Source organism: Schistocerca gregaria, chromosome 1 (assembly GCF_023897955.1).
Source record: "Schistocerca gregaria isolate iqSchGreg1 chromosome 1, iqSchGreg1.2, whole genome shotgun sequence".
Lineage (NCBI taxonomy): Eukaryota > Metazoa > Arthropoda > Insecta > Orthoptera > Acrididae > Schistocerca > Schistocerca gregaria.
The window spans coordinates 463,859,727-463,881,804 of record NC_064920.1 but is presented as its reverse complement, the minus strand read 5'-3'; the positions used below and the strand labels follow the sequence as shown (position 1 = coordinate 463,881,804).

The 22,078-nt window shown below is 41.4% G+C and overlaps 1 protein-coding gene across 1 annotated transcript in view; it reads right to left on the bottom strand.

Moving 5' to 3' along the window:
* The window catches only part of LOC126354143 (transient receptor potential channel pyrexia-like), a 179,877-nt gene that overhangs the window by 117,364 nt on the left and 40,435 nt on the right, over positions 1-22,078 (bottom strand). The window contains exon 2 of the mRNA XM_050003594.1: positions 16,392-16,449. Coding sequence (XP_049859551.1) covers positions 16,392-16,433 — 42 coding nt within the window. The 5' untranslated portion in view covers positions 16,434-16,449. The remainder of the gene's footprint in view (positions 1-16,391; positions 16,450-22,078) is intronic.

The following is a 22,078-nucleotide window of genomic DNA, read 5'->3' as shown; positions in this document are numbered from 1 at the left end:
GTTCGAACGGGAAATAACCAGTGAAATTGCCTGTGTGCGCCAAATAAGTCTGATTTGCTGAAAGTCATTGATGATAAACAGTTTCGTTGAGGGGTTTTGGAGCTCATCAAACCAGAAGTCGGCCGGCAGCCATCGTTGGTGTGGGATAGGGAGTCTCTTACCCTACCTGGCAGAAGTGACTGTTTAACTGTTTATAAGCATTTAAGATTTGTGAGTTCAGGAGTGAGTGATGCTTGTTCTTAGTCTTCTTCTACTTCTTCTGCTGCTGCTGCTGCTGCTGCTGCTGCTGCTGCTGGCCAGTGTTGTCCCTGTTTGTCTGTCTCATTCCGAGGATGTACTGGACGAACTGCTGTCCCATCTCTTTGGTGCTCGCCCAAGTAGTCGTTTCCCATCGTCCATGTTTACAAAGTTTAGCTAGTCTTGTGGGTTCCACCATTTACACATAATCCTTTAAATTACTTTTTCTTGTCTTCATCCGTGTATTTATATTTTGTACTCCACTCTGTTCCCTTACCGACACATTCGTTCTTTTGTCCTACCTTCATTTCACCTACCTTTTGTTTTATCTTTTTCGTTTCTGCTCTAGTTTGTGATGCTTATGTCAAAACAGGGTTCACCATCGTTTTATATATTTTTATTTTCTCCCCAGTTATCATAAATTTGTATCTCCATACTGTATTTTGCAGGCATCTGGCTACCCATGCTGCCTTTGTCACTTGATTTTTCACTTCCGCGGCTAAGTCTTTATAGCTGGTGATAACAGCCTCTAGAAAATTAAAGCTCAATAGTCGTTTAACCGTACAGGTGCTTTTGATATTACCATACTCATAATATTTTGTAGTGAGATGTTATATTGGTTGGCTGTTTTATTTAACTGGTGAAGTAACCTTTGTAAACTGTCCTTCTTGAACCATATAATTATCTTTTCCATACAGAAAGCTAAAGAGTTGATTTCGAGAGTGCTACCAAACGTAATTTCATCTTTACAACACTGCAGTCCACAGCGTTCTCTACAAAAAGTTACCAATTTTATTAGATCTTGAACACATGTAAAAATTTTAACGTTTGGAACCGGTGAAGACAACATTTAAAAAATGAAGTAAAATACTTCCCGTGCAAGTTTATAAGTGATATGTATAACATTTTAGTCAGAAAATTGAAAATTTTATAATGAGATAAAAATCCGAAAAATGTGAGAACTTTTTTTTCAAGCTCCCAAAATACTATTAAAGGTCTCACCAGCTTATCGTAAATTGTTGAATGCCGCCACAGGTTCAAAATGAGCTCTTTTGAGGCTGCACTAATGCGAGACTAGCAAAACTCGAATTTCCACTTAGGCAAATATAGCTGCTTTCTCCAAGAATCCGTTGCTATCCAAATACATTCTCAAGCTCTATCCTAGCCGAATATGGGCGAGTTGCCAAGTTGGGTAGTTCGTGAAAAAGTTATCAAGGCATCATCCAGCATGATTTATCTACTGCTAAGACTTTATGAATCGCTACTGTTAATATCGCGGTCCCGTAATCTGACATACGACTGGGAGATCGGTGCGCGGACCACGTGCACCTCCGTAACCGTATCCAGTGACGCTTGTAGGCTGAGGATGACTCGGCGGCCAGTCGTTGCCGTTGGACCTTCATGGCCTCTTCGGGAGGAGTTTAGTTTTTTAATGCTAATAAAGACCGTCGCACGCAAAGTGATCCAACAAAATGCAAGGAATAAAGAAATTTTGTTCGTTTTAAGCGTAAGAAGATAAGTAAACGACTGGGTATATTATTGAGACAGAAGACAGTTTATCAAGAGCGACGTTTTCCACGTTGACTAGCGAATTTGCATTAACTTATCATAACACTGGCTTGAAAAGTCTGTTTTTAATTTACTTCAAGTGCACATATTATATCCGACCGACTCGTCGAAAAGGGCAGTAAATGTAGCTAGATGTCTAAAGGAAGAAACGTTGACGTCGAGGAATGCCTTCGTCCTCGCACGTAAATAGCTGCGTTCTCTAAAAGGTCAGTCCTTTTGGGGAAGAAAGGAGAGAATTTCGAAACAAGGGATGAATTTTAGAGTAAGTGTGTGTGTGTGTGTGTGTGTGTGTGTGTGTGTGTGTGTGTGTGTGTGTGTGTGTGTGTGTGCGCGACATTAAAGTCAGTGCATCACCTTGCTCAAATAGGTAGTTACTTGTAAGAAAACTCAGTGGCATGACTAATGGTCGGGGCAAATCCGCTGTTGTGCTATCAAGCTTTTACGTGGAAGTGTATATGAAAGCACAGCTGTTGTTGAATTTGGCGAGCAGCCCAGAAATGTCGGCACTGCTGAGCGATGTAGGCCAGATACTCCTCTAACAGGAACAGCGGCACCAACGAAACTAGTTCAGGCTTCCAGATTCCCGGAAAAACAGACATGGTCGGCACTGCGTTACTTCTCTCTTTTTTAAGTGTCTGACGAACGCGCTAGTGGCGTGGATCGCTACATACTACAATAGCTTCAACCATTTCATAAAAAGCTGTCGTCCAAGTATCTAAGCTACATTGCATTAAACGACCATTTCCCTGTTAAGTAGAGAACTGTATATCTCCAATAAACAGTCGTGCTGAACTTTATCCTACTCATTGATAGGGGTTGGAAACGTGATGATCAAAATTTTTCAAATGTGTGTGAAATCTTATGGGACTTAACTGCTAAGCTCATCAGTCCTTAAGCTTGCACACTACTTAACCTAAATTATCATAAGGACAAACAAACACACCCATGCCCGAGGGAGGACTCGAACCTCCGCCGGGATCAACCGCACAGTCCATGACTGCAGCGCCCTAGACCGCTCAGCTAATCCCGCGCGGCGGGAAACTTGATCTCTTTAGTAAAAACATATGTGGGACACTGGGAAGTAGCTATAAACAACGTTTCCGCCCTTGGAAGTGAAGAAGTTTAACACTACTTCGTGCCAATTTTTTTGCCGATAGTCACTGGAACTTATTCCTCCACAAAAGGAATGAGCTATGACCGACTGCGGTAGGTGATTCTTACATGAAAACTGTTTCAACTAATGAGTTTGATTAGAAACACAGTAAATACTCTTTTTGCAACATTCAGTTAAATTCAATATATCGTTTGTTGTTCAAAGATTTCTGGTGGGCCGCGTTTTCTTATTTTCTAGTAGATCTTCTGCTGTCTATTTTGACTTCATTGAATTCTTTTCTCGTGTTTCAGTCAAGCATTGGCTAATGCTCCCTTTGAAGTTCTAACCACCTCTTCTTCTTTCAATTTATCCAAGTCCCATTTCCTTCTTTTCTGCAATTTTCTTCAGTTTTAATCTGCAGTTCATAACGAATAAATTGCGGTCACTGTCGACATCTGCCTCTGGAAATACTGTACAGTTTAAAATCTATGGTTTTGAAATCTCCATCTTATCATTATATAAGCTACCTGAAACCTCTCTGTGTCTCTAGGCCTCGCGACATATACAACCGTTTTTCATGATTCTTAAACCAAATATTAGCAATGATTAGATTGTGCTCTATCCAGAATTCTACCAGACGACTTGCTCTTTCGTTCCCTTCCCCCAGTCCATGTTCTACTATCTTTCTTTCTTTTCCTGCTGCGAACTCCACTCGTTCGTAACAATTAAATTTTTGTCTCCCTTAACTATATGAATCATTTCTCTTAGCTCGTCATACATTCTTTCGACCGAGGGAGGTGGCGCAGTGGTTAGCACACTGAACTCGCGTGCGGGAGGACGACGGTTGAAACACGCGTCCGGCCATCATTTAGATTTTCCTTGATTTCCCTAAATCGCTTCAGGTAAATGCCGGGACGGTTCCTGTGAAAGAGCACGGCCGACTTCCTTCCAAGTCCTTCCCTAATCCGATGGGACTGATGACATCGCTGTTTGGTCCCCTCCCGCAAATCAACCAACCTGGTATATAAACTTGTACTACTGCTGTACGTGAGAGTTGTGTCTGCCTTGGTTGTGATAATGTGTTCACTATGTTGCTCACGATAGCTCCCCAGTTTTCCTATTTTCTTATTCATTGTGCGACCTATACCTCCACTACCCTCACTTGATTTTTAATTTATAACCTTGTATTCCCCGGATCAGAAGTTCTGTTGTTCCTGTTGCCATATTTCAATAAATTCCTCTATATCTTTTCACATGTCCATTTTCCGTTTTTAAATCCTGTAACATACTTACCCAATTAAATTATCTAGCATTCCACAGTCTGGCTCACATAACGCCATTTTTTTTACCTTATGACGACATCCTGCTGAGCTGTCCCAATCCAGAGATCCCAATAGGGGACTGTTTTGCCTCCAGAATATTTTAACAAAGACGACGCCAATTTTAATTATGCCATACGACAAAGTTCGATGCCCTCGGGGAAAATAGCAGCTTTAGTTTCCATCTACTTTCAGTCGTTCGCATTATCATAATGGCAATAACAGTTTGGCTGAAGTTTCAAGGCCAGATCCGTTAATCAACCTGACAGTTGTCGCTCCAACTCCTGAAAAACCAGCTGCCTCATTTCAGGAACAAAAGGATAGCGCGACCTCTCCGTGGTGATTGCATCTACTTTACGGCTGTCTGTATCACCGAGTTCTGCAAAACTACCCTACCTCGACTCTGTCCATGGTGGCCAGGTCATTTATTCCCTCAGTAACAGTTTATTTCAAAAATGTGCAAATGTGTGTGAAATCTTATGGGACTTAACTGCTAAGGTCATCAGTCCCTAAGCTTACACACTACTTGACCTAAATTATCTTAAGGACAAACACACACCAATGGCCGAGGGAGGACTCGGACTTCCGCCGGGACCAGCCGCACAGACCATGACTGCAGCGCCCTTGACCGCTTGGCTAATCCCGCGCGGCAGTTTATTTCAGCTTTACGGAATATTCGTTTTCAATACAGATTACTCGTGAGAGTTTATTTCCTTCAATCTATGTTTTAAGAGTTAGGTATCATAACGAAGTCACTGGTTCTAAATCTGGAGAATATTCTGGGTGAAACAATAATCTGAAACCTCAAGATAGTAACGGTTGATGCAAGAGCACTTTTGCGAATCAATCTTCGTCGCTTCTGTTTCCACTCCCTAATCGAATAACCTATCATGAATTTTTCAATAAAAGCCAATTATTTTTTTACCTTGTTCTAAATAATCAGTTCACTCTGATAAACAAACAGCAACAATTTTTTTTTTCGCTCTCGAAACTGTTTTTGGTTTCCTCGGTGCACTTTCCTTATTTTTGCTAACGTATTGTTATACTGCGATTTTGTCTCCAGTTTGTAGCAGTTGGTCCACTGTGTAGGAAATTTGGGGCCCGGCTTGATCCAAAAACATCCTCAATCCTGTACCCTGGAGTTTTCCTCCTTGCAGACATCGATGCTTCGTGGCGAACTTGCTTATTTATTCCTTTGTACTCTGGTCTTGTAACTTCTTGGCGAACACATGTGACCCACAACAGAAATAGGTTGCAATATACCGGGAAAACGACCTTAAGTAACGGGAATTTCCTTGCTCCGAAGAGAAAAGTCAATCGAAAAGTCGACTTTTGTTATGTAATTGCTGTATTTCATTTTACTTAATGACAGCAAGTACTTTATTAGAAGAATAATTCAAAAATTATAAATTTGTTTGGCGCACATACATGTCATTACATGATTCTTCTGAACTAGAATTTCTGTAGGATCTGTGGGAAATTGAAATACAATGGAATTACATAAAGAATTTCGGGAACAGGTGCAGCCCCTGCAGTAATCAGGAATTCAGTGGTACTCTAACAGCGTGGCCGGCTGTGGGCTGACATACTGAAAATGCGCACATATTTCTCGCTGTTGTGAGTGCTTGAATTAGTTAGTACTTGACCGTGTTTGAAAGAGTACTTTTGCGTTGTAAAGGCTTTGCTCATTTATTGAATTTCTAATACATTTCAACGCCTGAAATGATTCACATACACTGCGTAAGTGCCTGGTAGAGTATAAGAATAATTCTTGATATTTAGCAAAGACTTTTATTTATTGAGTTACCGGTCTACGGCCTCACAGCCATCACAAAATTTTACAGAAGTGAGTTTTTATCTGACAATAGCAAAAGAAGCCGAAAAGTCATTAGTGAATAAATATAAATTGTTTCGAAGGTCAAAAAAGTGTTTCTTTGTTGTAATATTGTGACGCTTCTAATTCGCCTTTCCACTGAGGTGTTATCTAGGCAGAAAATGCTAGCTTTTATGTCCTTCTGAATTTTTAAAATCATTTTCCCACAGTGGTAGATCCCGCCACTGTCCAAGCGTCATCACCCCAGAAGAACAGTCTCAGTGTCCGATTAGATTCGAAAACAAAATCTGTATTTGCATTACACATAAGACGTGGGTTATTGTTTACACAAATTCAAAACATGAAACCGAACATACTTATCGTTGTACTATTGGGACCAAATCATGCGCCGGCCGTGGTGGCCGAGCTGTTCTAGGCGCTCAGTCCGGAACTGCGCGACTGCTACGGTCGCAGGTTCGAATCCTGCCTGCGGCATGGATGTGTGTGATGTCCTTAGGTTAGTTAGGTCTAATTAGTTCTAAGTTCTAGGGGACTGATGACCATAGATGTTAAGTCCCATAATGCTCTGAACCATTTGAACCAAATCATGCGAGTATTACTCGCACAAACATGTACCTGAAGAACTGAATTCAGTATGAAACAATCTACATCTACATGCGTACGCACTCTGGACATTATCGTGAACTGAATGGCAAACGTTACTTAGCATGGTACCATACATTAGGATTTGTTCCTTTTCCAATCGCATATGGAGTATCTGGAAATGACTACTTAAAATCCTCTGAGCGTGGTATAGTCAGTCTTGATAGACATCTCACACGAATAAGTGCGATGTACTGCCATTTGGAAACTTGTGCTTAGTTTTCTACTGCATGCAGAAGAACCAACATACACTTGAAAACCAAACGTTAATGAAAGTAAGTGAGAAAGAAAATCAAATAATTTTCTTTATTTTATAGACCTCTGATGACGCCCAATATGTATAGGTGGGAACGTGTTTCGTTGAAAACAAAATTGAGTTGCAAAAGACGGATAACATTTGTTCCTATCCACAGGATAAGTATATCCCACTAATTACTAGCAACCACATCCGTGCCTAGGGCTATAACGGAAAAATTTAAAGTGTGAAACTGTCCGCTGACACTTTCATGCTGCTAAGTTTCATTTCCGCTAGGAAACCATCAGTATGTCTTGTCATCAAGAAGTATACATAGCGCTCTGTATCCACTACTTTCCAGCTGGCAAATACTTCTAAGAGTTTGTGGTGTCACTGTCCGAGAAAAAAATATTTGTTCCGACTAGAATGGCAGACGGTCTTCAAACCTCTTTGCCACTGCACTCAAACTGGAAGGATACATTTGGCAGCCTGGACTTGGATGACTTCAACTCTGGTAAGAGAATTGTTTCAAGTTTCATCCAGGATGGACTCGGAGGAAAACGCACACGTTGTAGAAGAATGTATACTGCCAACTGACCTCTCTCTTTGTCTAGCAGAACTGGTGCCTATCATCCACAGTGTGCACATATATATAAAAAAATTGAAAACCGGCTGAAAATACATACTCATGTATCGGCTCTAGAATGACTCCTAAAGTCTCCAAACTTAATATGTCTGGGTGCTGATTATTATTCAAGATTGGAAACTGCGTTAGAAACGTTTTGCAGCGTGTCTCCCGAATGATGTATTTAACACGTGGGTGAACATTCGGTGACGTCAGCGTAGTTGTAGCCCCGTTCACTCTCGATCCGTCGTAGACGAAGTGTTGGGGGTATGGTGTATGGCGCACTAGGTATTAAAAATAAAAGAAATATCTTTCTTTTAAATTTGATTATTTATATAAATCCGGTTTTTTTAGTTTCATTCGCAAACAAAGCAGTGATTCCCACATCAAATTATTTGATGCCACCCACATGCTGCAAGCTTATTAAATATATGCAAAACAATCGTTCGAATTATGGATAAAATTTTAGAGCCATTCAGTTATACGACTTATTTTTTGTAAAGAGATCAGTCTGGTGGACTTTTGAGTATAATGCTCGTTCAACTTAACATGACATTATATTTAAGAAAATGACATGCATATAAAAAATATGAGTATTTATCTAATAAATCTGTTACTATGTTCATATTTCAAACTAAACATGGCTTTTTCTGATGATAAATGAAAGAATGCTACTTTAATGTCTCCGGATGTTTGTGGAGAATCGTGTTGTATCACTGTTAGCAGCCACGAAATTTTCAGTTATTGGTACTAGTTTCGATTGTCACTAATCATCGTAAAACACAAAAGTGACAATTCAAACTGGTAGCTATAAATAAAGGTTTTTCATTGCCACCCGCAGCTTGTGTTGTTGACATCGCCATCCTGACCATTGACCTAAGGGCTGTACACTGCCGTGCTGTTAAGTTACCAGGCTCAGTTCCCAGCTGTATTAGGACAGTGCCTTTAACTGTACAGCAACGAGGTGTCACGAACAGAATGACCTGCTTCGTACCAACCAGCATGATGTCATAAAACTTCGCTCTTCTCATACAGCGCCCTAAAAGCTGTGAATCAAAGCGAAAAGGCAGATGCAGTGTATCTTCATTTCCTAAAAGCATTTGACTCAGTAAATTAGCGCTTGTCAGCTATGGAATCTCAAACAAAATTCTGGACTGGACTGAGAGGATTTCTCTTTCGAATGCGTAAAAATTTTGTTGACACCCAACTACAGAGGGAGAAATGATCATAATAATAAAATAAGAGTAATCAGAGCTCGAACGGAAACATTTAGGTGTTCCTTTTTCCCATGTCCCATTTGAGAATGGAACTGTAGGGAAGTAATATGAAAATGCCTCTGCCAGTCACTTAAGTGTGAATTGTAGAGTAACCATGTACATGTGGATGTAGATGAAGCACGCAGAAAGGTAAAACTTTTATCCATTCTGGATTTGGAACACTGCGACTGTCTTGTTAAAGTTTTCAGGAATTACTGGAACCAATCGCCGTTTTTTCTTTCTTCAATTTTTATTTATTCATGACCGGTTTCGAATCGCCTGGCGATTCATCATCAGATGGTACAATTTAGTTTGGAGTATTGTGGGGGTCGTGCATCTGTGGCGATTGGTTGTAGCAATTCCTGAAACCTTACGCATAAAGTTATCTTGTATGGAGAGTTATCGACAGTTGTACAGTTGAGTACTGGCGTGCCTCAGTGAAGTGTGTTGGGATTGTTGCTGTTCATATTGTATGTGGCAAATAATATTAATACTAAACTCAGACGCATATTTGATATATTTTCGCCTGACTGGCCTACACTTTGTGTACTGGGTGCAGCAGACTTTTCGCAGATGACGAAGTTTTCTAATACGAATTACTGGCTGAAAACGTTGCACAAATATCCAGTATGATCTTGAAAAGAATTCAAAGTGATGCAGAGGTTGGCAACTCACCTTAAATGTTCAGAAATGTCAAATTGTGCACTCCATCAATAGAAAAAATGTTGTATCCTATGACTACAATTTCAGTGAGTCACAACTGGAATCAGTGAACTAGTACCTGGGATTAGCAATTTGTTAAGATTTGAAATAGAATGTTCGCATGGGCAGGTGGCAGGTAAACTAGGTGAAAGACTTACATTAAGTCACAGAATACCGGGAAAATGCAATGAATGTATAAAGAAGACTACTTCAAAACCATTCAAAAATATTTCTCATATGCATTCGATGGATATCAGGCAAGACTAACATTGGGTAATGAACTGGTTCAAAGGAGGGCAGCACGAATTGTCATATGTGTATTTGACGCACGAGAGGACCGTTGCGATACTTCAAACCCTGAACTGAAAGACACTTGAAGATGTGCAACAACTATTCCGGAAAACTCTAATTATAATGATTCGAAAATCAGTATTAATTGGGGATCTAGAACTATACTACAGCTTCATACCATTGCTCCCGTAGGTATTTCGAAGACAAGATTAATCTAATTACAGCGCACACAGATGCTTTTAAAGTTTTTCTTCCCGCGCTCATACGCGAATGGAACGAGAAGCAGCCTAAATTTGTGATACAGTGGTACCTAACCACTTCCATGCATTTCACCGACTTTTGCAAAGTACGAATATAGCTATAAAGACAGTAAGTATACACCAGTTGAGAGTGTCCGCGGAGTACGTGGCTGGAACCACTTGTAGTTTGAACCACTTGAAGACGATAGAAGTTCCAGAGTACATTATTAGTTAAACCACAGTGATGATGGAATTAATTCGTTCTCATATTTCGGGAAAAAGATATTCTTATTACGCAATGTTAGGAAAAAGAAGATGCTACTGTGCCCAGAGATCTGACAAACAAATGCTGCAGGATACACAACACTTTAACATCTGGTGTCGCCACGATGACGTGTAATTTATACTGGTGTTGAAAACAACGGAAACGAGGTCGTCTGCGTGTGTTGTATATTGTAGCCATTTGCTTCGGAGGAGCGCCGACGTGCACGCATTTCTCTCACGCGAGGAGTCGGTGGAACACGGCGGAGCTACTGTTACCTCTCACTTCCTGCACTATAAATAGCCTGCCGGCCAATGCAACGCTGCTGCACCCAGTACACAAAGTCTAGGCCAGTGAGGCGAAAATATATGAGATCTGCGTCTGCTTTTGACATCATAGTTGCCACAAAGCGCACCGACGTTACCCGTCTGCATGGTGTGGCTGGCACAAGCAGTTTTGTTGCGTGGCCCTTTCACCGCGATCTGATAACTATCGGACACCGGCGAATTTTACGACAATAGGTATAATTATGCCACTGCTTATCTTCGTCGGAAGTGCGACACAGACCTGAGATCCAGTCACTCATAAATCTTTCTGAATCTCACAACTGAAGAGTGGAAATCGAAAACGTTCTAAGTTCCAAATCTGGCATTTGTCTGGAGAATAAAATAAAATATATCCCCGTTTTTACATAACTGAATTGCATCCAAAAAATTGTGTAGGTATCCTGACACAACAACGCGCCACCGCGAAAAAGAATGAGACCAATTATAAAATAAATAATTTATTATGAACGTTGTGTCATACCAGGAAACTGACTCATTGCAAGTGTCAAAAGAAAGTGCATCTTCAGAAAACTGTTGGTGTTTATATTGCATTTGTTGTTGTGAAAGAAAGCAGTCAGCAACTAATGTGAACAACAGATGTGATATAAACTTGAGAAACCGTCTGAAGGTGAATCCGTCCATTCGAAACCGGCAAGGGCGCTATTTGTGTAAGTAAAGAGCATTATGTAACGTGGCTGGTGGCTGTTTTCTTCTTTGCGGGAATCAACTTGTATTTTGTACACAGCCACCGGTTAAAAAATGTCAGTTTTCGTCAAAATAGAAGAAACGTTTTGTCCCAAATGTCATTAATACTGAGGCACTACGTTTTATTTGTTATAATACTTATACACGAATACTGCATTATATTACTAACTACTAGAAAGGTAGTCAAGAAAAAGCACTTCTCATACCTTTTAAATTTTGGAGTTCTCGAGGGAAGTACAACAAGGCTTGCAAATCATGCGCCGTCTACTAACGCATATTTAAAAGAGTGTCTCTGCGTTTTCAGTTTGCACTCTTCTCTTACATAGTATCTCGTAAATAGACGGCCCTAAGCGTCTAATTTCGTCTCATTTATGCAGGGCAACACTGTGACAAATGCTAAAGCACAGGACTCCATAATATCAAGCGTCGTTCATTATTTTATATTTTTTGTGGCATTTCGTATTTGACGTTCGCAGAATACTTATGTGATATGAAGAGTTTGTCACAGGAGAGGAAGTCATGGTGGGCCGCATGAATCAGAGGACTGATGATGATGAAAAAAGTGCCATCTTCAAAATTCAGAACTGAGCTGACCAACGGAAGCATATACATTCTCTAAATCTGAATTCATATAAAATATTGGAGCAATTATCGACGTAAAGCACATTTTCCTATGAATCGACGTGCCTCTCAGTCGAAAGAAGGAAGATTATGGTTTAACGTCCCGCCAACGACGAAGTCAGCAAAGAAAGTGCAAGATGGGATTGAGGGAGATTATAGGCAAGGTCCTTTTTAGTTTGCCGTAAGGAGCGAGGCCACGAAAAACATTTTTTTTTCTACGTAACTAATACCCATATCACTTTGAGTTACGTATTTGATACAATGTAGGTCAATTTCCTTACAGATGTATCTTTATTTTAGTTCGCGAGACGTCGTGAGACCAGTATATGCGCTCCCTTGATGGAACGACAGTGACGGTGCTTTGGCATTCGATTTATGAAGCACTGCTGACGGGTACCTCAATATGAGATACAATTTTCTCGAAATCTTTTGTACGTACTAGATATAAACATCAAAATAAAAGAGAAAAGCACAGCTGTAAGTAAATCCGCATGGCCGGACGTGAATTTGAACCGCTGTCCTCCCGACTACTTTCCATTGTCTTACCGTAGAGCCAATTCCCTTGGAAGTGATTAATGTGAGCTGAGAATTTATTAACAAGTATTTTTGTTGTGAATCGACCTTTCTTCCATGTAGTGATCTGCACAGGGACGTCTGTGTCTCCATCTGATTTCTTCCCTGACAGTTTAAAGTACCAAAATGCTTGCCGTAGTGTGCGGCATAATCATCACGATATTTTGGGAAAGGAAGGCGAGTAGAGGCGGCGGGAAATGAATACGTGTGAAGGACCTCCCGTCCAGTGTCATAGAGGGATAACTGTGAAAGCACTCCTTAATTAATACTTATTTTGAATTCTTCGGTGTACGCTGTTTCGAATCATCTGGTTTTGAGCGCTCTAACTAATTGCCTACTAGTGGCTGTAGTCACTGTTCACTGCAACCGAAATGTTTGTTCTGATATAACATAATACATTTTCGGCTACAATGGAAAATTGCTTGAAATTATCCCTCTCTTTTCATATGAGTATATTTTTATTAGTTTTCTTCGTGTCACTCATATTTTTTTCGTTTGGTTTCGCATTTAGAAATTATCCACAGTATTAGTAACATTTATTAAAATTCAGAAGCACGTCTTAAGTTCGTTGTGACGTAACATGTTTTGTGGGGAATAGGAGCTATGAACTAACCCCGTGAAGCCTGATATGAGATCAGTGCTCATTGTACTAATTGACGCTTTGAAAAGCATTCTGAAGCTATTTAGTATCATTACCCATGAAGGATGTCGAAATACGTCTATACACGTAATACTTTCATTTAAGGATTGTTTTTTTAACTGATATAAACTAATTAAAACATTGGTGCAAATGCATCTATAACTGTGCATCGAATCCAGTATTTTGAGATACAGCGATGAGCCAAACCTTACGCCCACTCCCTACAGCGAGATCGAATGCCGCCTGATGGCGTTGAGGTCACGTGACGCGCTAACGAAAATATGCAAGCTGAGCAGAGACGAATAGGAAGACATTATAGCGATCATACGGGCCGCAAATGGGGAAATCCACTGACATGGACTTTGGTAAAAGGAGGACTGTTATGAACCAGCGCCTGGAAACGAGCATCTCGAAAACGGCGAAGCTGTTCATGCTGTTCGCGTGTTGCTGTCGTGAGGAATCGTGGAAAGTGGTTGACGGACAATGGAGCCACAGGTTGCGACAAGGTGTTAGACGTTCATGCCAAATGACAAAACGTGGACGTCGGAGGTTTCCCCGCTGTGGCAAGCAGCATAAACGGCAATCTCTTGGCAGATCTGACGATAGAATATAATACTGGTGCAGTCGCAAGAGTTTCGGAGCACTCTGTTCAGCGCACATTGTTGGACTTGGTCCTTCGCAACAGTCGACCCACACGTATTCCCATGTTAACCCAACGATTTCGTCAATTACGCTGCATTGGGTACGAGTTAATCTAGATTGGACCATGGGTCAATGGAAAAGTATCGCACGGATCTGTTGTAGCAATTGAAGGCACCATGATAGCTGTGGGCTACGTGAATTTTACTGCGGACCATCTGCATCGCGTCATGCTTGATACCTTCCCAAATAGTGATGGCATATTACAACAAGATAACTGTCGCTTTAAAGAGGCCAGAATCGTGCTACAGTAGTTAGAGAATAGTGAAATCTCTTTGATGCCTTGGCCACTAATTCTTCTGATCCGTACCCGATGTAACACATGTGGGATGCTATTGGCCGCCAATTCCGTGCCTACAACCTACCAGCCCATAATTTGCGAGAATCGGGTGAGGTGTGCGTAGACATCTGCAGCCATGTGCCTCCGAAAAAGTATCAAGGAGATGTCGAATCCATGCCAAGCAGAACCGATACTGTATTACGTTCCAAAGATCGACCAACACACTGAGGTGATAAAAGTCATGAAATACGTCCTTTTGCCCGGACTAATGCAGCAATCCTGTGTGACGTGGACTCAACAAGTCGCTAGAAGTCCTCTGGAGAAATATTGTGAGCCATGCTGCCTCTGTAGCCATCCAGAATTGCGAAAAAGTTGCCGGCGCACTATTTTGTGCACGAAATGACCACTAGATTATGTCACATAAATGTTCGGTGGGATTCATGTCGGGGGATCTGGGTGGCCAAATCATTTGCTCCAATTGTTCAGTGTGTTAATCAAACCAGTCGCGAACATTTATGGCCCGGTGACATCATTGTTTCGGAACATGAAGACCATAAATTCAAATATCCATTTTCAGCCTCTTATCGGTTCAGTAGGATCACAGGACCCAGTCAATTCCATGTAAACACAATCCGCACGATTGTGGAGCCTCCACCAGCCTGCATAGTGCCTTGTTGACAAATTCGATCCGTGACTTTGTGGCGTCTGCGCTACACTCGAACCCTTCAGTCAGCCCTTACCAACTGAAATCTGGGACTCATCTGACCAGGCCACGGTTTTCCAGTCGTCTAGCGTCCAACCCCTATGGCCACGAGCCCAGGAGAGGCGCTGCGGGCGAGGTCGTGCTGTTAGCAAAGGTACTCGTGTCGGTCGTCTGCTGCCATAGCCCATAACGCCAAAATTCGCCGCACTGCCCTGACGGACACGTTCGTCGTACGTCCCAAATTGATTTCTGGGTTTATTTTATGTAGTACTGCTCGGCTATCAGCACTTACAACGCTATGCAACGCCGCTGCTTTCTGTCGTTAAGTGAACACCGTCGACAATTGCGTTGTCCGTGGTGAGAGGTAATAACTGAAATTTGGTCCTCCCGGCACGCTCTTGACACTACGGATCTGGGAGTATTGAATTCCCGGAATGGAATGTCCCATGCGTCTAGCTTCGACTACCATTCTGCGCTCGAAGTCTTTTAATTCTCGTTGTACGGCCTGAATCACATCGGAAACCGTTTCACATTAATCACCTTAGTACAAATGACAGCTCTGCCAGTGCACTGTACGCGATACTACCGCCATCTGTGTAAGTGCATAACGCTATCCCATGACGTATAGTGTACTATTAAACAGGTGGTATCTATGTTGTGGCATACTACTGTGTGTATCAACTGTTTTTAACAGAACCAGCATTTGCACTGATTCATACAGAAAACTGGCAGTCACTGTTATTTGACGGCCGTTGTGACCGAGCGATTCTAGGCGCTTCAGTCCGGAACCGCGCTACTGCTACGGTCGCAGGTTCGAATCCTGCCTACGGCATGGATGTGTGTGATGTCTCATAAAACACTTCGTAATTTTGACCTAGGAGGTGGCTAGCGCCCTGAGTGATGTAATAAGCCACAATAATAGAAGACACTGTCTTAGCTGAAAGTGGCGGCACTGGTAGAGTTTTATACTGAGTTACGGCTGGTGGGAGCGACGTCTTCGGATGAAACTATGCATATGCGTCTTCGATAAGTGCTGTGGTAGCAACAATGACGACTAACATATTGAAGTGGAGCAATATATTTTTATTCTGCGTTGAATGATATTAAGCAAATATTACACAGAAGTTTTGTTTGTCTTTCAAACTTCTGTGTCATACGAAACATCAAATGAATCCGTGGATCTGCAACTCTGGACAAATCAACAAACACAAGATAAGCCTATCCACAGGAGTTGATGCTTTTAGAGACTAGTAGATGGGAGCTCGAGTTTTATGGTAAAACATTAAAACGAAGGTACATCTCAAAACGTCCTATTGGCTTTCTTTGTAGCAGAAATCTAGAGTAACATTCTGAGAAGACATAGTGCTAACGAAGAATCTCGTGGAGACCGTTCACACAGAAATAAGACAATAAGACGGCACAAGTAGCTTTCAGCTTTATTGGAGGTAAGCACAATATGTGAAAGGACTTAACACGTGGCGCTGATAACAGAGATTTGCAAGAACACTGGTTGCAGCGGCGGCGGCGGCGCTGTACTAACCTGGCCGGCGCCCCTTTCTGAACCCCCGCCGTGTTGAGGCATGGTTGTTTTCTGTGTCCTGAAATGAGAAGGTTTCCAGTTAAATACTTAAAACGCCGTATCAAAACATGGCTTACTTTCAATTGGAATATTTTTTAAATTTTATTTCTATTTGTTAATGTCCTCTTCTTTATATTTATTTAGGAGACGCTCACACAGCCTGAGTGGTAGGTAAGGTATCAGACTTCAGCTCATTGGTACAATCTAGGGAAATACAGTCAGTCTACCTACAAAGGAGATGTCGTGCGAATATTGCTCAAGTGTATGGGACCCGTACCGGATAAGACTGACTGCAGATAAAGAACGTACACGGAGATTAGCAACACAAATGGTCACGGGTTTTTTGGCCCGTGGGAGACTATTACGGTGATGCTGAAGAACCTGAACTGATGAACACTTGAAGAGAGATGCTAAAATTCTCCGGGGACCTACTTAGAAAGTTTCAAGTACCTACATTAAGTAATGTAGGCTATAGATCCTAACGTATATCGCTTCTGCGGGCTTCGCGAAGATCATGCTAATTACAGCGCAGACTGCGGCATTTCAGCAGTCATTCTTCCTGTGATCATCATATGAATGGAACGGGAAGAAGCCCTAATACTGGTATAATGGGATGTACCTTCTTGCCCTACATTTGACAGTGTTTTGCAAAGTGTGGATGTACCTGTAAATATAGATGATACCCTTAGTTAGGTTTGAAATGGCAGTTTTCCTGTACTTCATTACGCATTTTTACGTCGCTCGAGTACAGTTTTCTACGTCTATATTCATGTTGCTCATGCCATTCAGGGATTACTTCTGATCTTTGTTAACGTTTGTGGTATTAGCTAATAAACTAACAAATAAGCCAAAGTTTCATCTAAAGCTTGTAATTTAGATGTGTTGATTTAGATAGTTTGGTATCATGGTCACGAAGTAGCACTGTTCAAAGATAATCATTTGTCAGGCATTTCCCGACTCTCTCGAGAACGTCGTTTCCATTCTGTTGTGGATTACTTGTCAGAAAAGGAGCTACAGTTGATGAAATCTTATTGTTTAGTCGTGATTTTACAAGCACTGTGTGTTGCATTATACTTGCTTTTGTAGAAGGGGATCTCAATGAAGCGTTAGTTGCGAAATGTTGGTATCCTGGATACTGGAAAAGCAAAACATAGATTATACCACCAATGACTGAAAGACGTTTCAGCAATCAAAAGCAGCAAATTAAGTTAATGGTGTGAAATTAATCCTCCAGCTGCGGTATTACTGCTAGCGCCATTGATTGCCGTCTGTTAGACTCAACAATGCACAGTGCCGGACAGGCAAATTAGTGGGTCAAAGCATATTGTTCCTGGAAGTATAAGATGAAATATGGTCAGGTGTGTGTCCAAGAGTGCAGTACAGAGGAAACTCTATTATCCACATCTCACACATACAGATTCGCGATTAACGAAATTGTCAGCCGCGAGCAGATACCTCTGAAGTCTAGACCGTGCGTGCACGGATGTCGCGCTGGCAGGACGCGTCCGCGACGCAGCCAATCTCTGCCATGCGCGCCTCATCGCTGTTTCGAGTTAGTTGTCAGTCGCTATGCCACTGCGCCGTGTCGCGTCTGTGCTGAAAAATGACAAAGTGTGAAAGAGGGATTCCATCGGTCAAAGATGACATCAACATTATTGTCCCATTAAAAAAAGAAGAAACTGGTCCTAAATTAGCCGGTAAGTGTAGGTACTTCTACGATAAGCGATAATTCTTAAGAAGAACGCCGATTTAATTTTGAACTACACCTGCATTGATAGTTAAGACGGAATTAAACAACGGAAAGTGATGAAGATTCGAAAAATGAACTTTTGGAAGCTTTATATTGTTGGTTTTTACAAAAACGGTCAACTGGGCAACCGATACCCGTTCCTTTGCTCTTTTCATTTAGTTAAATAAAAAAAAAAGTACAGATGAATCAATTGTGGCAAGTAACGCATGGTTGTACAAGTTTAAATCTCATCGGGGAATTCGCGAATTGTAAATACAAAGTGAAAAATGTTAACTGATGTATATGCAGAAAATTTAAAAAAAGAATTGGGCGTAAATGACTTTCACTTTGTCTGGGACTTGGTTCACAACGCTGATGAAACCGCATTAAATTTGAAATCATTTCCATCAAATTGATTTGCTTCTCGGCGAGAGAGTTTAGTTCCGGGGTGTAAAACTAGTAAAGATTGAGTAACAACGCAAATGCTACCAGGAGCTCTAAAATACCATTGCTCCTCATCTGCAAATCCAATTACCGCCTGTGGTTCAAAAATTTCAGGTTTTCCTTAATTTATAAAAAGCAAAAAAGCGCATGGATGAACACGGAAATATTCTTTGACTGGTATGACAGCACTTTTATCCCTGAAGTAAAAAGCAAAAATTCAAAACGTAATTGGTAAGGAAGCAAAAGTCCCACTTTTACTGTAAAGTGCGGCAACCCATCCTTCAGCTGAACTCTTAGAGAGAGTAAATACAATGTTTACAGTAAAATTTTTGCCTCCTAATGTGAGATTCTTAGAAAAACCAATGGATCAAAGAGTTGCTGAAACATTAAAACGACGTAATAGAAGACAACTTCTACGTCGGCTGTTATCTGTGATGAAGATAACATAGAAGTCTTTTTGTCATTTTTCAAGCGAATTAATTTAAAGGATGAGCTGATGACAAACATACAAATTTGCCAGGAATTTGATGCCGATGATATGAATGAGTGGTTCATTTATGACAGGATGATAAAAGTTTTCAAATGGCTCTGAGCACTATGGGACTTAACATCTGAGGTCATCAGTGCCCTAGAACTTAGAACTACTTAAACCTAACCAACCTACGGACATCACACACATCCATGCCCGAGGCAGGATTCGAACCTGCGACCGTAGTGGTCGCGCGGTTCCAGACTGAACCGCCTAGGATGGCTCGGTCACAGCGGTCGGCAAAAGTTTTCAGATCATGTAGGAAAATGAAATTGTTGAAAACACATTGCATTCGAAAGAACAGTGGGAAACGCGAAGAGAGGAAGCAGGAGAACGCGTGGGTGGAGAAAACGACGCAAGACTATCTCCTGCATAAGCATTTCCAGCTCTGTGAACAGCTTTCAAATGGTTCGAAAAACGGTGTATGCCACCATCAATTCAGTGCAATTAAAACGAAGTCGTGATGTGGCAGCAACGAAGAAAGAAAATTGTTTGTGTCAGATGCCGATTATCAAATATTTTAAACAAAATTAAACTACTGTGGCTGTCCTATGAAACTTTTATTAGGTGTATCATGACTAAGGTAATCATAAGAAAATATGTATATACATACGAATATGTGTTTCTTATGTCTTAGTAATGATTGATTTTTATTGATTTTAATAAGTTTAACTCGTTTTTATTATTTTCAGTGAACACTTAATATTATGCACTGACGCTAGAAAGATAACCATATGACAACGTACCTAAAAGATGACCATAGGCGGGTCATTTAGGTTATCTTTCTAGAGTTAATAATACAAAAAAAAGCCTCCATCGCAAATTCAGTTATCCGGATTTTCGATTATGCAAATGACTCACCGCAACAATTAGTCTGGTTAATCTAATCTCCACTGTATTATACTTCGATAGAGGCCGGGGTGGTAGGTCGCTATGGCGGGTGGTGGAACCGCATTGGCAGACGTCTAGAGGCCAGCACCCTGAGCAGGGTAAAGTGGAGTAGTGAATGAATGCTTGGTAGTCGTCCGACGCGTTGTCATGAAAACATCGTTGTTGCTCAACAAACGATAACAGTCATGACGTTATTCAGACAAGCAACATCCCCTGCAAGTAAGCTGTAGGCACCATGTGAAGGAGCTGCTGCCGGCAGAAGCTTCATGCTACCTATGGGGTGACGATGGCAGCGAGTCAGCAAGGACACTGACCACAGCAGCGGATAATACGGAGTTTGCTCACAGAGCGGACCAAAGGGTGCCTGGCTGGAATGCCGGACATTTGCCACACTTGCCCATTCGCCAGGTAGCTTGAGTAGCGATCCCTCAGGTAAGGGACGCCCTTCTCCGCACTAACTCTGTCCGCTTTCAAACCGCCGTCTCCACATCTTACTCGATACTACCAGTACGTAAGCAACCTCCTTCTTCGACATCCTGGCCAAACACAAAGCTTCTTTTCCGAAATCGAAATATTCATAACTTTTGGGAAACGAAAGCAACACCGACGATTATGTCAGTATATAATTAGTTCTGCCAAGTATAAATACAGATTCCTCTGTCTGTATGGTAGCTTCCTTTCACGCTTACTGATTGCGATACAAACAGTCCATCGGCATGGGAGCTATAAGAAAGGAACGATGAAACGAGAATGCAAATGTACGCTAATCATTTCTTTTTTTATCGCTGCATTTGTGCCTACTTTAATTACTACAACTGCATACCCAAAAGACAATAGGGAAAGAATAAATGGGTTTGTGATTGTTTGGAAAGAAGAACGACCACACTCCATATTAATTTACTCTCTAAAAACATTAGGTAATAAAGTGTAGCGGGGCAATGTTCAAAACATGACTGAAAACACGTTCACTAAATAGAGATAAGAACATCTATGATTGACATGTCATCTAAAGTCGACTTACAATTTTAAAATGTTAGAAATAAGGAAATGAAGTAATACAGAATACTACGCTTGTAACGTACGTTGTTGTTCTACATAGTTTAGCTCTGGTATTTACAGGGTCACAGAGAAAGCATCTTAGGTTCTGGAGGGAAAAGCCGTAATTGTAATTATCTGCACTACAACAGAAACAAGGACAACTTAAGGAAAAATAATGTAAGCTCACAATGGACTTTAAAGCAGATAGTTCCTGTCACTTAGTATGGGCAGAGGTTATATTCGACAACCGGAATAAATTAATAACTGGCTCCTTTACCGACCCCCTGTCTCAGATGAAACAGTTGCTGAACAGTTCAAAGAAAAGAAAACCTGAGTCTCATCACAAATAGATGTCCGCCCCCGGTAGCTGAGTGGTCAGCGTGACAGACTATCAATCCTAAGCGCCCGGGTTCGATTCCCGGCTGGGTCGGAGATTTTCTCTGCTCAGGGACTGGGTGTTGTGTTGTTCTAATCATCATCATTTCATCCCCATCGACGCGCAAGTCGCCGAAGTGGCGTCAAATCGAAAGACTTGCACCAGACGAACGGTCTACCTGACGGGAGGCCCTCGTCACACGTCATTTCATTTTATCACAAATAGATACCCTACTCATACAATTATAGTCGGCAGTTACTTCAACCTACCTTCCGCATGTTGACAAAAATACATTTTCATATCCTATTGTAAATAGAAAACAACTTCCGTAATTGTTCTAAATGCTTTTTTTAAAATTATTATTAACAATTAGTTGACGAGGCCATTCAAATTGTAAATGGTTACGAAAGCACCACTTGACTTCTTAGCCACAAATAATCCTGAGCCGCGCGGGATTAGCCGTGCGATCTAGAGCGCTGCAGTCATGGACTTTGCGGCTGGTCCCGGCGGAGGTTCGAGTCCTCCTTCATGCATGGGTGTGTGTGTGTTTGTCCTTGCGATAATTTAGGTTAAGTAGTGTGTAAGCTTAGGGACTGATGACCTTAGCAGTTAAGTCCCATAAGATATCACACACATTTGAA